The 18,464-nt window shown below is 40.9% G+C and overlaps 1 protein-coding gene across 1 annotated transcript in view; it reads left to right on the top strand.

The window, feature by feature from the left end:
- The window catches only part of LRRK1 (leucine rich repeat kinase 1), a 359,564-nt gene that overhangs the window by 102,261 nt on the left and 238,839 nt on the right, over positions 1 to 18,464 (top strand). Inside the window, exon 2 of the mRNA XM_007959936.1 lies at positions 5,640 to 5,803. Within this exon, the coding sequence (XP_007958127.1) occupies positions 5,640 to 5,803 (164 nt within the window). The remainder of the gene's footprint in view (positions 1 to 5,639; positions 5,804 to 18,464) is intronic.

The raw sequence follows: 18,464 nt of genomic DNA, 5'->3' as shown, positions 1-18,464 counted from the left end.
TAGATTCTACCATTAACATTTCCTAAAATTGCTCTATCACATTTCTGTCCATCTGTCAGTCCATCTTTTTTAAATGCATTTCAAGTAAGTTGCAGATATCTGTACACTCTACCCCTAAATACTTTAGCATCCATATTATTGACAAAGGTTTGATATTTTTTAATGTTTTTTAAGGTCATATTTATATATAAAGAAATGCACAAATCTTAAATGAACTATTTGATATTTGATATGTTTGAATTTGATATTTGGTATGTTTTGAACACACCATCAAGATATAGAACCATTAATCCAGAAAGTTTCCTTAAGGTTCTTCCCTGGTAACCCTCACTGCTGACCCCTGCCTTCAGTTCTGATTTTCTTCACCATAGATTAGAACATCAGATAAATAGAATTATTTGGGGGCAAGATTTCCTTTTATTCAATGTGTATATCCAGTTTTTCCAGCACCATTTGCTGAAAATACTTTGCTTTTCTCATTGTATTGCTTTGATACCTTTGTCAAATATCAATTGGATCTATAAATGGGTCTGTTTCTCAATTCTCTATTCTGTTCAATTGATCTTTTTGTCTATGCCAGTACCACACTGTTATGATTACCATAGCTTTATAGTAAGTCTTAAACAACTCTCTTCTTTTTCAATATTGCGTTGAATGTTCTAGATCCTTTATATTTCCATATATATTACAGAATAAGATTATCAATTTCTACCAAAAAAAAAAAAAAAAAAAACTGTTGGAATTGTAATTGGGATTATATTACTTTATAGACTGAATTGGAGAAAATTGATCTTTTTACAGTATTGAGTCTTCTAATCCATGAGCAAGGAGTATCTTTCCATTTATATAGCTTTTCTTTAATTTCTTTCAACACTGTTTCATAATTTTCAGTGCACAGGTGTTACTCATCTTTTGTTAAGTTGCTTTCTAAGAATGTAATTTTGTATGCTCTTAAATCTATGTTTTTAAACTTTTCAGGTATTAGCTACTATTACATTACTCACCTTTGTGATGTGAATATTTGGAATCCAATCTTGCTGAACAAGCCAAAGTTGTTTTACTCATCTATTTAAAGTAGCATTTCTACATATGTGTCTGTATGTGCTGCAAATATAAGCATGTGGTAGAGCACACAGGGGGCAAAGTTCTGAAAACCTCTTAGCCATAACCAAACTTGAGGGACTGTCACTGGGTTTGGGAACTTAGGACCACAGTCTAGGGGGACATATAGGTCATTTGGTGTAACATAGTCTACAAATACAATGTTCTACATCTTGCTTTGATGAGTAGTGACTGGGATCTGAAAAGCTTGTGAGTGGCCATCTAAGATCTATTGGTCTCTCCTCATCTGAAGGAAAGAGTGAAGAAAATCAAAGACACAAGGAAACAATCCAAAGACTAAAAGACCACACAAACCACAGCCTCTCCTACTCTGAGACCAGAAGAACTAGATGCTGCTCAGCTACCACTACTGACTACTCTGACAAAGACAGAGAAAAAAAAATGTAGAACAATTGTTAGCCAAGTGATAGACAGACTTATAAAGTGAACAATAATATCAGCAGAGTGTGTACTCATTAGAACAATCAAGTATATGAGATCAAGAGGACAACAATTTGTCCAAGGATAGAGCTAGGAAGATGGAAAAGGATGAGAAGGAAGAATGAAGGAAAGGGATCAGTGCAGGGATGAAGTGGGAAGAATGGTGTTATAGTGTGGTGGTGGTGGTTGTTGTTGTTATGTGCTGTCGAGTTGGACCCAACTCATAGCGACCCCTCCATGGGTTTCTGAGGCAGTATCACTACAGAAGTATATTGCCCCATCTTCCTTCCAAGGAGTGGCTGGTGGATTTGAACCAGCAGCTTTCTGGTTAGATTGCAGTAAATGTCACAAAACAGAATGTGTATGGGTTGTTGAATGGAAAACCAATTTGCTCTGTAAACTTTCACCCAAATCACATTCACACACAATCATCTATTTGAGACCAAACGGTCAATGTTTGGTCTAAAACAAAGATGGGGGGGCAGGAAAGCTAGGTTAATGGAAACAGAACAATCAGAGTAGAAGTAAAGAGAATGTTGATAGATTGTTAAAATATAACACATGCCACTAAATAATGTGTATTGAAATTGTTAAATGTGAACCTAATTTTCTGTGTAAACTTTTACCAAAAACACAATAAAATTATTACATAAAAAAAAAGTTAAAAAAAAATTGAAAAGAATATAAAAAAACAAGACTTATTGGTCTGATAGAGACTAGTGGAATTCCCAAGACTATGGTCTTTTGTTTTGTTATGTTGTTGATGCCATCAAGTCAATTTCAACTCATTAGTGACCTTACGTACAACAGAACAAAACACTGTCTGGTCCTGCGCCATCCTCACAGTCATTGCCATGCTTGATGCCATCATCACAGCCACTGTGTCGATCCAACTCATTGAGGGTCTTCCTTTTTTTCACTGATCCTCTACTTTACCTAGCATTGTATCCTTTTCTAGGGACTGATCCTTTCTGACAACATGACCAAAATATAAGAGATGAAATCTGACCATTCTTACCTCTAAGGAGTATTCTGGCTGTATTTCCTCAAAGACAGAGTTGTTTGTTCTTCTAGCCATGGTACATTCAATATTCTTCTCTAACACCATAATTCAAATGCATCAATTCTTCTGTGATCTTTCTTATTCATTGTCCAGCTCTCATGAGTCTATGAGACTACTCACCCATAGCTTGGGTCTTAAAAGTCTTAGAAGTGACATGTTTGCTGTTAACACTTTAAAGAGGTCTAAGGCATTTGACTGCTAACCAGAAGGCTGGTGGTTCAAACCCACCAACCACTCCTTGGAAGTGATACCACCTCGGAAACCCAAGGATGGGTCGCTATGAGTCAGATCCGACTCAACAGCAGTGAGTTTCATTTTGGTTTTTTTTGCAGCATATTTGCCCAATGCAATATGTCATTTGATTTCTTGACTGTTGCTTCCATGGTCATTGATTGTGGATCTAAGTAAAAGAAATCCTTGACAATTTCCATCTTTTTTACATTTATCATAATGTTGCTTATTGGTCCACTAATTAGGACTTTTGTTTTCTTTATGTTGAAGTGTATTCCATACTGAAAGCTGTAGTCTTTGATCTTCATCAGTAAGTGCTTCAAATCTTCACTTTTAGCAAGCAAGATTGTGTCATCTGTATGTCACAGGTTGTTAATGAGTCTTCCTCCAATCCCGAAGCCACATTCTTCTTCATCTAGACCAGCTTCTCAGAGTATTTGCTCAGGATACAGACTGAAAAGTATGGTGAAAGGATACAATTCTGGCACACACCTTTCCTGATTTTAAATCATGCAGTATCCCCTTGTTCTGTTCTAATAACTGCTTCTTGGTCTATGTATAGGTTCTTCGTAAGCACAATTAAGTGTTCTGGAATTCCCTTTCTTCACCATGTTATCTGTCCATAAATAGTTATGATCTACGCAGTTGATACTTTGCATAGTCAGTAAAACAGATAAACAGTTTTCTGACATCAGCAATGATGTCCTTTGTTCCACTCCCTATTCTGAATCTGGCTTGAAATTGTGGTAGTTCCCTTTGTATGTACTGCTGCAACCATTTTTTAATTATCTGCAGCAAAATTTTACTTGTGTTTGATATTAATGATATTGTTTGATAATTTCCACATTCTGTTGCATCACATCTCCTTAGGATGGGCAAGAATATGGTTCTGTTCCAGTCAGTTGTCCAGGTAGCTGTCTTTCAGATTTCTTGGCATAAACAAGTGAATACCTCCAGTGCTGCATCCATTTGTTGAAACATTCCAGTGGGTATTCCGTCAATTCTTGGAGCCCTTAGACACCCTCCAAGCCTGAAACTGAACCCACTCCCAGGAATCAACTTTCAGCCAAATAATAGACAGACCTATAAAGTAAATAATAACACAGTCAACCATACAAGACCAAAAGGGCAGCATTGCAAAACTCAGAAGGCAGAAGGGGCAGGAGAGAAGGGCAAATGGAAATGGAGGTCCCAGGGAGGAAATGGGAAGAGTACTGATACAATGAGAGAATTGCAACCAATGTCATGAGACTTGTATAAATTGTTAAATGGAAAGCTAATTTGTTCTGTAAAGTTTTACCCAAACTACAATTGAAAAAGTAAAACAATCAAAGAGACAGCAGAGAGACTATGGTGAGTTGAGTCCCTGACTGAAAGCTGGGACCCCATTTCAATTCCCAGGCTGCCTCTTAGTGGCTGTGTGAACTTGGCCAAGAGTGACAGGATTCTCTCCCTCTTCCTGCCATCACTCAACCCTATAAGAATTTAACTCTTCATTCATTGTAGTCTTTCCTATAATATCTGTGGCGCTAAAACTCTAGCTAACTATTGTCTTGAATGGTTTTACATGTAATCTTAAGATGTTCAGGGGATCTCTGGAGCCTGAGCCTTTAGAGTCTATAGACCCCCAGTTGTGAACCCTGTTCTAGAGTGAGCTCAGTGAGGGAGGGCTGACTTCCTTTGTCTCTGTGTTTCCAGTACCGAGCACAGTGCTGCTCAGTAGATGCCCCACATGAACAGCCTAGCAGTGCGGTATCATGGCCTTCTGCTAGCTGCCCTTCCCTCCAGGGGAGCACCAGGTGTGGGGTTGTCCTGGAGCACCCCTACCCCATCCCCACCCCCTGTAGGCCAGTGCCCACTCTTAGGGAACAGGAGCACATTTACAACAAAGCCACATTTCAAGTCACCTATGATGCCAGAGCTACTGGCACCCAGGGATACCTTGGCATTCACACCAGTGGGCCAAGAGGGTCCTAAGGCCCAGAATGGCAAGGCATTACCCAAGCATTTGCCAACCAGAAGGCTGGTGGTTCAAACCCACCAGCCACTTCCTGGAAGGAAGGTTGGGCAATCTACTTCCATAGTGATACCGCCTCAGAAACCTAAGGAGCGGTCAGTACGAGTGGGATCTGACTTGCCAGCAGTGCGTTGTGTTTTTATTGCATTTACCCAAGATGGCACATTTATGCAGTGGCAGCTGTGGAACAAAAGCTGCCAACTCTAAGTCTCATGTCCTTGGTGGAGTTTTCTAAAGGGAGAGAGGCTAGGGGAAGTATATGGATCCCATACCTTCAGGATCTGGCTTGTCTTTCTACTACTTGGAACTGTACCCCCCTGAGGGATACTGCAGTTGGACAGTTTGTCTGAGCCCACTGGTCTTTCACAGAAGCCCTTGTTTTTCCACTGCTGTCAGCGAGTTCAGTCTGCCAAGTCCCTCCACAACCACACCACACCCCCATGCCCCGGGCAGCCACCCCTCCTGCCCTAATGCTTTCCCCATGGTGATCTTGCTGCAGAGTCCGCCCGAGCTGTGCTCAGTGCTTGATGCCATCGCAGACAGCTGGCTTCTGCACCAGTCCCACCCTTGGAGATCTGCTCTGGAGGAGACCCTGAAAGTGTTCCCAAGAAGGGCTGCAGGGCACTGGTCTGAGAGTCCTTGTGAGAGCAGTATTGCAGGCAACCCTGTTCTCTGACTGCAGCTCCCAAGATCCTGTTGTAGATGCCTGCCCCTCTGCCCCCTCACCTGTGCCTCACACAAGCAGTGCCAGCAGTGACAAGTGCCTGTCTGTTTGCTCCCATGCAGGTGCCGTGGACATGGGCAGCAAACTATCCACGCCAGATAGTGGTTGCACAGTGACATCCCACCGGACACAGGATATCCACATCGCCTACAAGCAGGGCAACCTCTGCAATGCCCGGGACCTGGTCAGAGAGGCTTGTGATGAGAGCACATCGCAGCTGGAAAAGGTAGACTGAGTGCCACTCCCTGGGCTTTAACTGGGTTTCTAGAGTGGATGGACTGATAGCACAGATTATTTTCTGACTGTCTTCATAATCATAAATAGAGGCTTTAAATTATGTTCTGGGAATACCTCATTTCACGTGTAAACTATGGGTACATTCCTTTCACTTCATCTCACACCATCTCACCTAAGCAGGCCACTCACCAACACTCCACTGGAGGCCTTGTGGGAGCAGGGGTTGTTATCGTTACTGTTAGATGCCATTGAATTGGCATCTTATAGACTCATAGCAACCCTCTCCACAACAAAACAAAACATTGCCAGGTCCTGCACCATCCTCACAATCATATTGGTATGCTTGAGCCTATTGTTGCAACCACTGTATCAATCTATCTTGTTGAAAGACTTCTTCTTTTTCACTGACCCACTACTATACAAAGCATGATGTCCTTTTCCTGAGAGAGCTCTGGTAGCACAGTCCCTAAGGCACTTGACTGCTAACCAAAAGGCTGGCGGTTCAAACCCATCAGCCACTCCTCAGAAGGAAATGGGGCAATCTACTTCCGTAGCGATACTGCCTCAGAAACCCAAGGAGGGGTCACTGTGAGTCAGGTCCAACTCGACGGCACATAACAACAACAACAATAACAGTCCCTCCTGAGAAGGAGCTCTGTTGGTGTAGTGCCTAAAGCATTTGACTGCTAACCAGAAGGTTGGTGGTTCAAACCCACCAGCCACTCCATGGAAGGAAGACTGGGCAATCTACTTCTGTAAAGATAAATCTTTACAGAAGATTCCAAAAGTGGTTTCCACTTTGGAAACCCAAAGGGGGTCACTATGAGTTGGAATCGATTCAATGGCAGTGAGTTTGGTTTTTGGTTTGAGTCCTTCCTGATAACATATCCAAAGTATATGAGATAAAATCTTGACATTCTTGCTTCCAAGGAACATTCTGGCTGTACTTCTTCTAAGACAGATTTGTTCATTCTTCTGGCAGTCCATGGTAAATTGACTATTCTTCACCAACACCACAATTCAAAGACATCAATTCCTCTGTGGTCTTCCTTATTTATTGTCCAGCTTTCGTATGCATATGAGGTAATTGAAAATACCATGACTCAGGTAAGGAGCACCTTAGTTCTCAAAGTGACATTTTTTGATTTTTAACATTTTAAAGAAGTCTTTTGCAGCTCATTTGCCCAATGCAATATGCCATTAGATTTCTTGACTACTACTTCCATGATTATTGACTGTGGACCCAAGCAAAATGAAATCCTTGACAACTTAAAACTTCTCCATTTATTCTGATGTTGCTTATTGGTCCAGTTGTGAGCATTTCTGTTTTCTTTATGTTGAGGTGTAATCTATACTGAAGGCTGTGCCTTTGATCTTCACCAGTAAGTGCTTTAAGTCCTCTTGACTTTCAGCAAACAAGGTTGTGTCATCTGCATATTGCAGATCGTTAATGAGTCTTCCTCCAATTCTGATGCCACATTCTTTTTCTTATAGTCCATCTTCTCAGATTATTTGTTCAGCATACAAATTGAATAAATATGGTAAAAAGATACAGCATGATACACATCTTTACTGATTTTAAACCATACAGTATCCTGTTGTTTTGTTTGAGGAACTGCCCCCTTGGTCTATGTACAGGTTCTACATGAGCCCAATTAAATGTACTGGAAGCAAGGGAAGGGTACTTATATGTAAACAGCCAAATGCCAAACAGAAGGTTTAACCTATTGCACTCCTTTGTACTTTTTCCATTCTAGAAATAGCATATGCTCAAAAAAAAAAAAAAGGAATTTAGAATATAAATAAAAGTAGCAGGGGGAAAAAAATAAATAAATAAACCATATTTCTGTTAACAATTTGGTTTATTTCCTTCCAGCCTACTGATCTGGGCATATATTTGTTGTTGTTTTAATACATATACAGTTTTTACTTTGTGTATATATAGTTTTGCGTATTGCTTTTTCTCACTTGATAATATATCAAGAACTTTCCATATGATTATATTCCCTGTAAATGCTGTCTTCCATGGCTGCATGACACTCCATCTGTTCTCTATGCCATAAATGACCCAGCCACTCCCCTTGGTTGGATATTTGGATTGTTTCTAACTTTTTTGCTAATATAAATAATGCTGTATTGAATATTTTTGCATAATTCCTTTCTTATTGTAAGGCTACTTTCTTAGCATAACTTGTAGGAATTGAGAAAGTATTCCAAAACCAAAACCAAACTCACTGCCATCAAATTGGATCTGACTCATAGCAACCCCTCCTTGGGTTTCCAAGGTGGTATTACTACGGAAGTAGATTGCCCAACCTTCCTTCCGAGGAGTGGCTGGTGGGTTTGAACTGCCACCCTTTGGTTAGCAGTCAAGTGCCTTAGGGACTACGCCACAAAAGTTCCCGAGAAAATATTAGCATTTTGAAAGTTAGAAACTCATGCCAAACTGTTTTCCAAAAACAGTTGGATACATTAACCTTCCTGCTCACTGCCACATCTCTGCCCACGTGTTGTTGTTGGTAGGTCTGTCAAGTCTGCTCTGACTCCTAGTGACCCAATATGCAACAGAACGAAACACTGCCCGGTCCTGTGCCATCCTCATAATCGCTGCTATGCCTGAGCCCATCATTGCAGCCACTGTGTCAATCCATCTCATGGAGGGCCTTCCCTTCTTTTTTATATAGACCAGCTCCTTGGATTACTTGCTCAGCATACAGATTGAATAAGTACAGTGAAATGATACAACCCTGATGCATTCCTTTCCTGATTTTAAACCATGCATTATCCCTTTGTTGTGTTTGAACAGCAGCCTACATACAGGTACCTCATGAGCACAAGTAAGTGTTCTGGAATTCCTATTCTTCTCAATGTTATACATAATTTTTTATGATCCACACAATTGAATGCATTTGCATAGTCCATGAAACATGAGTAAACATCATTTTGGTATTCTATGCTTTCAGCCAAGATCTATCTTTCATCAGCAATGACATCTCTAATCTCACATCCTTTTCTGAATCCAGTGTGCATTTCTGGAAGTTCTCTGTCAATATACTGCTGCAACTTTTTTTGAATTATCTTCAGCAAGATTTTACTTGCATATGATATTAATGATATTGTTAGATAATTTCCACATTCTGGGGGATCACCTTTCCTTGGAATGGGTACAAATATGGATCTTTTCCAGTCAGTTGGCCAGGTAGCTGTCTTCCAAATTTCTTTACATAGAGTAAGTGCCTCTAGGATGGCATCTGTTCATTGAAACATCTCAATGAGTATTCCATCAATTCGTGGAGCCTTGTTTTTGCCAATTCCTTCAGTGCAGCTTCAACTTCTTCCTTCAATACCATCAGTTCTTGATCATTTGCCACCTCTTGAAATAGATTAACATTGACCAATTCTTTTTGGTAGAGTGATTCTGTGTATTCCTTCCATCTTCTTTTGATGTTTCCTGCATCTGTTAATATTTTGCCTGTAGAATCTTTCAGTATTGCAACTTGAGGCTTGGATTTTTTCTTCAGTCCTTTCAGCTTGAGAAATACCTAGTGTGTTCTTCTCTTTTGATTTTCTAACTCCAGGTCTTTTCACATTTCATTATAATAAATTGACTTTGTCTTCTCAAGCTGCTCTTCGAAGTCTTCTGTTCAGATCTTCTTTTATCTTGTCATTTCTTCCATTTGCTTTAGCTACTCTCTGTTCAAGAGCAAGTTTCAGAATCTCTTATGACATCCACTTTGGTCTTTTCTTCCTTTCTTGTCTTTTTAATGATCTTTTGCTTTCTTCATGGATGGTGTTCTTGATGTCATCCCACATTTCCTCTGGTTTTTGGTCATTGGTGTTCAATGTGTCAAAGTTATTCTTTAGATGGTCTCTAAATTCAGGTGAGATGTAATCAACATCATATTTTGGTTCTTGTGGACTTGGTTTTAATTGTTTTCAGCTTCAAGTTGAACTTGCATATGAGCAGTTATGGTCTGTTCCACAGTCAGCTCCTGGCCTTGTTTTGACTGGAGATATTGAGCTTCTCCATTGTTTCTTTCCACAGATGCAGTTGATCTGATTTCTGTGTATACCATCTGGTGAAGTCCATGTATAGCCACTGTTTATGTTGTTGAAAAAAGGTATTTGTAATGAATAAATTGTTGGTCTTGTAAAATTCTGTCATATGATCTTTGGCATCATTACTGTCACCAAGGCCATGTTTTCCAACTACTAGTGTTTCTTCTTTGTTTCTAACTTTTGCATTCCATTGTCCACCAGTGATTATCCACCAGTGATAATCAACACATCTTGATTGCATGTTTTATCAAATTCAGACTGTAGAAGTTTGTAAAAATCTGCAATTTCCTCATCTTTGGCTTTGGTGGTTGGTGAGTAAATTTAAATAATAGCAGTAGTAACTGTTCTTCTTTGCAGGCTTATGGATATTATCTTATCTATCACTGACTGCATTGTGTTTCAGATAGATCTTAAACATTTTTTGTGATAATGAATGCCATGCTATTCCTCTTCAATTTGTCATTCTCAGTACAGTAGATCATATGGTTGTCTGATTCAAAATGGCCAAAACCAGTCACTAATGCCTAGGATGTTGATCTTTATGTGTTCCATTTTATTTTTGACAACTTCCATTTTCCTACATTCATACTTCATACATTCCATGTTGTGATTATTAATGGATGTTGTCAGCTGCCTCTTCCCATTTTGAGTCATGCCCTATCAGTGAATGGAGGTCCCAAAAGCTTTACTCCATCCATGTTGTTCTAGGGCCACTCTGATAATAAATATACCACAAATGGGATGGCTTGAAGAAACAAGTTTATTCTCTTACAATTCAGAGGCTTTAAGTCTGAATTCAAAGTGCCAAGCTGTAGGGGTTGGGTGAAAGCCCCTCAACCTTGGGCTTCAGCTCTGCCTCCTGCTCCCAGCCCACAGAAGCTAGAGGCTTTTCTTCATTCAGCTGCTGGCTGCTGAGGCTGACACACCCAAGGTTGACAAGTAAAAGGGCACAGTCCAAACCACATGGCAGGCCATTAATTCAGGTGCATTGAAAGTCCCAAGGTCAGCAGAGCATGGCAGGCTGCTGAACAACGACATGGCTACATGCAGAGTTCAAGCATGCCATAAGCTAGAGATCATTCCCCAAGGCTTCTTCTTATATACAGGAAGCAGACCATCAGCTGTTCACAGTAGATTCCACCATGGACTTGATTACCAGTCTCTTCATGGGAATACTATATCCAGCTGCCCAGCCACTCAATCAGGCCCAGCCAAATTGACACACAAACTTAACTACCATACACGTCATTAAGGTCAACTCTACTTTGAGGAGGCAGCTCTTCCTCAGTCAATTTTGAGTGTTTTCTGACCTGAGAGGCTTATCTGCTGGCACTATATCAGCTTCAGGGCTCTTCATACAGTTTTCCAGTAATACATCAGTGTTTCACTGCTATTCATAAGGTTTTCACTGGCTAGCTATGAGTCACATCCGACTCTAGGGCACATAACAACAACAACAACAACAATACTTTGAGAAGTGGATGGTGCCTTCCCTCTTCCTAGTCTGCCTTAGTTTGGAAGCTCTGCTGAAACCTGTCCACCCCAGGTGACCCTGCTAGTATTTTAAATACCAGTGGCATAGCCTCTAGTCTCACAGCAACACACAGGCCACCATAGTAAATAAACTGACAGACGAGTGGTGGTTGCCCCTATGGGGGATTATTATTGGATGTGGCATAGTGCCTAAGGCATTTGACTGCTAACCAGAAGGCTGTTGGTTCAAACCCACCAGCCACTCCTCAGAAGAAAGACTGGACAATCTACTTCTATAGAGATACCACCTTGGAAACCCAAAGAAGGGTTGCTATGAGTTGATGTTTTATTTGTATTGTTTGCATTAGCATGCAGGTTTAATAGGTCTCCACTTAATTAATTAGGGTTGTTGTTAGCTACCATTAAATTGGCCTCCAACTCATGGCAACCCCATCCCCATGATTGGTTGGTTATAGACTGAACCATTGTGATCCATTGGGTTTTCATTAGCTGACTTTCAAAAGTAGATCTCCAGGCCTTTCTTCCTAGTCTGTCTTAGTCTTGAAGTTCTGCTGAGACATGTTCAGCATCATAACAGCATGGAAGCCTCTACTGACAGACAGGTGATATCTGTGCAAGTTGCATTGGCCAAGAATCGAACCTTGGAATCTTACAAGGAAGGTGCGAATTTTATAACTGAGCCACCAGTACCTCCCTTATTTAATAATAAGTAGAAATAATTAATTTCCTGAACTTCCAGCCTGTTTTCAGAAGTGTCCAAGATTTCATTTTGGTGATTACAACATGTTTGAGGATCATTGTGGGGAGTGCATTTTAGACTCTTCTGATTATAAGTTCATGGTAGTTGTGACAAAGGGCCACCCTTCTGATTACAGGGAGAGCAGGTCAGAACAGTGGGCTTCTGGGGTCGGGGGAGGATTGGTGGCTCTAGCAGAGAGAACCTGGGATCTGTGCTTTCTCCCCCTGGGTCAGTACAGTCTTGCAAACTCATTTGCATAGCTACCTCTTCGCTGCCTTCTGTGATCTGGGTTCTTATAAATACCAGCTTCCTTAATGCCTACCATGAAGGCATTTGGAAGAATTATCATCATCCCCATTTTATTATAAGGGAACTGGGCATCAGTACAGTAAATGAACTCATACAAGGACTCACAGGTAGTAAATGTCAGAGTCAGGATTCCAATCAGCATCCACTTGACACCCATGTCCATGTCCTTGGTCTGACTCTTCAATAGTCACCTTGTACACAGAACTAGTTCCTGCCCTCTAGGAGCCCACAGAGTTCCTGAGGAGCAGGGCCATATGTGCATATATGGTGAGAGAAGGGATACTTACAAATACAAGATGACTTTGGAGTAGTGGAAATTGTCCAGATCTTTATTATGGATGTGGTGACTGTATACATTGTCAAAACTTATTAAACTTCACCTAAAGAGGGTGAATTTACTCTTTAATTTTTCTTTTTTAAAATGTGATTTGGGTGAACGTTTACAGAGAAAATTCAATTTCCATTCAACTATTCATACACATTTTGTTTCATGACATTGATTGCAATCCCCAAACATAACAAGTCTTCCCAATCCTCCCTTGTAGTTACCTTTTTTCTGTGTCCGTTTTTCCTATGCATTCCTGCCCTCTGAGCTATCTCCCTGTGCAAATTCTGCGCTTCTAATCTCCCGTGGTTGATTATTCTAAAGAGTGTACCTAACTGCTATTGTTGTTCACCTTATATGCCTCTCTATTGTTTGGCTGGAAGTTACAGGAGTGAGTTCAATTCCAGGCTTGAAGGTTGACTAGGAGCCATAGTCTCAGGGGTTTCACCAAGCTCTATCAGACCAATAAGCCTGGTCTTTTTTTATGATTTTGAATTTTTTTCCATATTTTCCTCACACTCTATCCAAGATCTCTGATTTTGATCCTTTTCTGAGTGTTTGATGGTGGCAGCCAGACACCATCTAGTTCTTCTGGTCTCAGAGTCCTGAGGTTTGCATGGTCCACTAGTGCCTTGGACTAATTGTTTCCATGCATCTTTGATTTTCTTCATTCTTCTTTGCTCCAGATGAGAAGACACCAATTGTTGAATCTTAGCCATTCACAAGTTTTTAAGACCTCAGTTGCTATTTACCAAAGTAGGATGTAGAACAGTGTTTTTGTGTAGTATGTTATGCTAATTAAGTTCCATATCCCCCATGACCATAGTCCCAAACGTGCAGGCCCAGTGACTCACTCCCTCAGGGTGTTTGGCTGTGACTAAGAAGTTATCTTAACTTGTCCCTTGTTAGTGCTATTATATATATGGACATTTGTCTTAGCTCTCTAGTGCTGCTATAATGCAAGAAGATGACTTAAAAAACAGGAATTTATTCTCTTACAGTTTAGGGGGCTAGAAATCCAAATTCAGAGTGCCAGGCTTAGGGACTGGGTGAAGGCCCCTGGACCTTGGGCTTCAGCTTTGCCTCTTATTCCAGACCCACTGGAGCTAGAGGCTTCTCACAACTCATGCATCCGCTGACGGCTGAGGCTGAAGAACCTAAGGTTGGCAAGTAGAATGGCACAATCCCAAGATTGGCAGGCAACATGGCAGACCACTGGGTCAAGTCTAGAAACAATAATAAGATAGGCAGGCAACATGGCTTGGCCAAATGAGATGAAGACTTGCCAAATGCAGGATCCAGATGTGCCAAAAAGCTTCCTCACAGCTTCTCCTTATATACTGGAAGGAGGCCACACACCAAAGACAACTACTTAGCTGCTCACAGAAGATTCTACCATGGATGTGATTACCCTCTCATCATGGAGAATCACTACACCCAGCTGCCCAGCCACTCAATCACAGCCCAGCCAAGTTGACACACAACCTTAATCTTATAGTGTATACAAATACATATATAGAAATATTGTCTATCAAACTTATATATGGTCATGAGTATATTCCCTTTTGCCTATACATGTCTGATCATTTAGCGCATCTGCCTATGTATACACTCATAGATTAGTATTTGTTATTACTGATAATGCATTATTCTGCATGTAAAAGTGTTTACCTTTATTATCTGTACCTCTTATGCACCAAGAATGAATTTACTCTTCTACTCATCTGTCAGTTTGTTCTACTATGGTGATTTTGTGTGTTGCTGTGACTCTTGAAGCTATGCCACCAATATTTCAAATGCCAGTAGGGTCACCCGTGGACATATTTCAGCAAAAAGACAGAACTAGAAAGAAAAGCCTGGAAAACTACCTCTAAAAATCAGCCAGTGAAAACTTTATGGATCACAGCAGAATATTATCTGACTCACTCTGGACATATCATCAAGAGGGATCAATCACTGGAAGAGGGCACCATGTTTGGTAAAATACAGAGCAAGAGAGGGCAAGGGAGACCCTTGGTCAAATAAATTGAGACAGTGGCCACAAACATGACTCAAACATGTGAGAATAATACAGGCCTTGACAATGTGTCATCTGTTTTATGTAAGGCTACCATGAGTCAGAGTTGATGGTTAATGTTAATGTGATAGTTAATATTATGTGTCGATTTGGCTAAACCATGATTCTCAGTAGTTTGTAATCTGATGTGAGCAACCAATCAGTTGGAAGAGGAGTTTCCTTGGGGGTGTTGCTAGCATCCAATATATAGATAGATGTTCTGGCAAAGCAATCTCTCTTGATCCTCTACTCGTCCCATCTGACTTCCAGTTTTTGGGACACAGGAAGCCTTTAGCCTGCAGATTTTGGATTCACCAGAACCCACAATCCTATAAGCCAGCAGCATATTCCCTGGCCTGCAAAATTTTAATGTGCCAGCTCCCGCAACCCTGTGAGTCCGCAGCCTGCTGCCTGACCCATGGATTCAGAACTTGCCAGTTCTGTAATTGTGTGAGCCATTTCCTTGAAGTAAATCTATTGAAATGTATTTATCTATATGTTCCATTGATTTTTCTCCTCTAGAGAACACAGCCTAAAACATCAGTTAACAACAGCAATAACAAATTATACCTCAATAAACTTGACTTTAAAAAAATTAAAGCACAAGAAAGCATGTGTTCAAGCCCAAATGCATGGCAAACACAGTCAGTATCTCTGACCCTCAGAGCAAGGTACCAACATGGCATCATGAACAAGAGAGCAGGGAAAGAGAGGCCTTAGCTACTGAGAGGGCACGACAACCTCCCGGTGTGACAAAACAAAAGGCAAGGGATATGCTGACCTCAGACCAAGGAAAAGACCAGACCTCCTGTGAGTTTCCACCAAACTGACTCTGAGAGTCAACTTTCAGGATCAAGATGGTGGTTTTTGCCTGTAACTCAGAAACCTAAAGTATATGATAGCATCATTGGCCTGCACTTTCAAATATATTTAGAGCTTTGTTCCCTGTGTGAAATGTCTTTCATTAAGTCTCCACCAGACATTTAAAGGATGTGGAGTGTTAGCATTGCACTTGGTGCTGGGAAGACAGTGAATAACAAACAGCCCACAACCTCTGCACTCACTCTAGTGAGTGTGAAGTCAACAGTGATATCCCAGTTGGGCAAGGGAAGATAAGTGGGTGGAGAAAGACACCTGACCCAGTTTTGGAACATCCTAGAAAACTTCCCAGTGGAGGCAAAACCTGAACCCTTAACCCCAAATAAGAGTTGGCCACCAGGTAACTATAGAAAGGGAGTGAGTGGCCAAGCAGCCAGAGACTGTGGCTCATTTCAGGAGCCATGAGTCACACTGTCTAGAATGGAGCCAGGGATTCAGACACATGACAGCAGAAAGAGAGGTTGGAAAAGGGAAAAGCCCAGGGGCTGGGAATTCATATTGAGGACAGAGAAAGCCATCAAAGGGAGTGGCATGATCATTTGAGACAGGATACTCTAGTGGTTATTTGAATAGAAGAATACAGAGGCCTGGCAGGGCATCTTTTCTACGTGGCAGTCTGGGCCATGGAAACTCACATTTGAGAAGGCTCCTAGAATGCTGCTTTCTCCTGGCTCTAGAGCTGGGGAAATCCCAGCTGGTTAGACTTCAAGAAGATGTTGAGATGGGTAAGTCTGTGTCTTTGTAAAAAATGTAAAACTTAAGCTTCAAAAATATACCATAAATAAGACCCAAGTATTAATGACAAACTAGGACAGAATATGGCTAACATCCTTAATTGAAAAAGAGTTTGTACAAACCAATACAAAATAAAAACTCATTTTTAAAAAAATAAGAAAGGACAAGAAGATATGGCCAATAGCAACATAATCTAAAGAAAGTAGAAAGAATGAAATTGTAAATATAAGAACAGAAAGTGAGGAAATACAAAGCAATATGTGTAAGTACAGAAGACCAACAAAACCAAGTCAGTTAATTAAAAAGAGAGATAAAATTGAAATTTTTCTGAAGAAAATTATGAAGATAAAAAGAGAAGAAATAATTAAGTCTATCAGAAATGTAAAAGAGGACACTACTACAGATTGTACAGACATTAAAAAAGACAGTAAGAGAGTTATACAAAGGCCTTATAGAAACAGCATTTTTTTTTTAAAAAAGATCAGATTAACATTTTGTTGTTGTTACTATTGTTAGATGCTGCCGAGTTGGTTCCAACTCATAGTGCCTACGTACAACAGAATAAAACACTGCTGGATCCTATACCCTCCTCGTAATCGTTGATATGTTTGAGCCCATTGTTGCAGCCACTGTATCAATCCATCTCCTTTGAGGGTCTTTCTCTTTTTCACTGACCCTCTACTTTACCAAACATGATGTCCCTGTCCAGGGACTGGTCCCTCATGATAACATGTCCAAAGTATATGAGACGAAATCTCACCATCCTTGCTTCTAAAGAACATTCTGGCTGTGTTTCTCCTGAGACAAATTTATTCTTCCTTTGTTCATGGTATATTCACTATTCTTTTCTGTGTGTGTGCATGTGTGATTTGGGTGAAAATTTACAGAGCAAATGCACTTTCCATGCAGCAGTTCACATATACTTTGCCTCATGACATTGACTACAATTTACCCCAATGCAACAGCTCATCTCCCATTTCCTCCTGATAGTTACCTCTTGCCTGTGTCCATCACTCCATACTCCATGCACTCCTGCCCCCTGAGCTATCTCCCTGTGCATAAACAACCCTTCTTTCTCCCATGATTGATCTCTCCAAGGAGTGTATCTACCTCAGGTAAATGTTCAACTCATATGCCTGTCTTTTGTTTGGGTGGAAGCTGCAGGTGTGGGTTCAATTCCAGACCTGAAGGGCAGCTAGGGACCATAGTCTCAGGGGTTCCACTAGGCTCTATCAGACCAGCAAACCTGGTCCCCTCCCTTTTTTCCCCCCCAAATGATTTTGAGTTTTGTTCCACATTATTCTTCCTCTCTATCCAGGATCTCCTACATAGATCCCCCACCAAGTGGTTGACAGTGGTAGCCGGGCACCATCTAGTTCTTCTGGTCTAATAGTTGTATAGGCTGGGGATCGCATGGTGTACCAGTCACTAGGACTAATTGTTTCCATGAATCTTTGTTTTTTTTCATTCTTCTTTGCTCCAGACAAGGACAGACCCATCTTTGCATCTAGATGGCTGCTTGCAAGCTTTTCAGATCTCAGGGCTACTCGCCAAAGTAGGAGGTGGAACAATGTTTTGTGTAGTATGTTATGCCAATTGAGCTTGATGTCCCCTGTGACTATGTCGCAAGCCCACTGTTTCAACTACTCAGTCAGTCTGGGTAGCTGGCTGTGGCCAAGCAGTGATCACAACCTTTTCCCTTGTCAGCTCTGCTATACACCTGGGAATTCTTACAGAACATACAAATACACTTGCAGGACAATTGTCTGCCAACCCATATATGGTCTTGGGTACTCTCCCCACTTCATAGACATACCTACTAGTTCAGCCTGTCCACCCGTCTATCCACCCATATACTCATGTTTTCCTTCACTGACAATGCAGTACTGTATGTGAAACAGGGTTCATCTTTGTTTTCTATACCTCCCATGTACCTCTCTATGTCTTCCTCTTCCTCAATGCCACCATGTTGATCACTCACATTTGGTACATTGCCCTTCTCTTCACCCAAATCAATACTTTTGTCTACCTATATAACAGTGTTCCCTCCCCTC

This window comes from Orycteropus afer, unplaced genomic scaffold (assembly GCF_000298275.1).
Source record: "Orycteropus afer afer isolate SDZICR_OR568_19922 unplaced genomic scaffold, OryAfe1.0 scaffold00019, whole genome shotgun sequence".
NCBI classification, from domain to species: domain Eukaryota; kingdom Metazoa; phylum Chordata; class Mammalia; order Tubulidentata; family Orycteropodidae; genus Orycteropus; species Orycteropus afer.
Note: the sequence above shows the minus strand (reverse complement) of the source record. Positions and strands in the feature narration are given on the sequence as shown.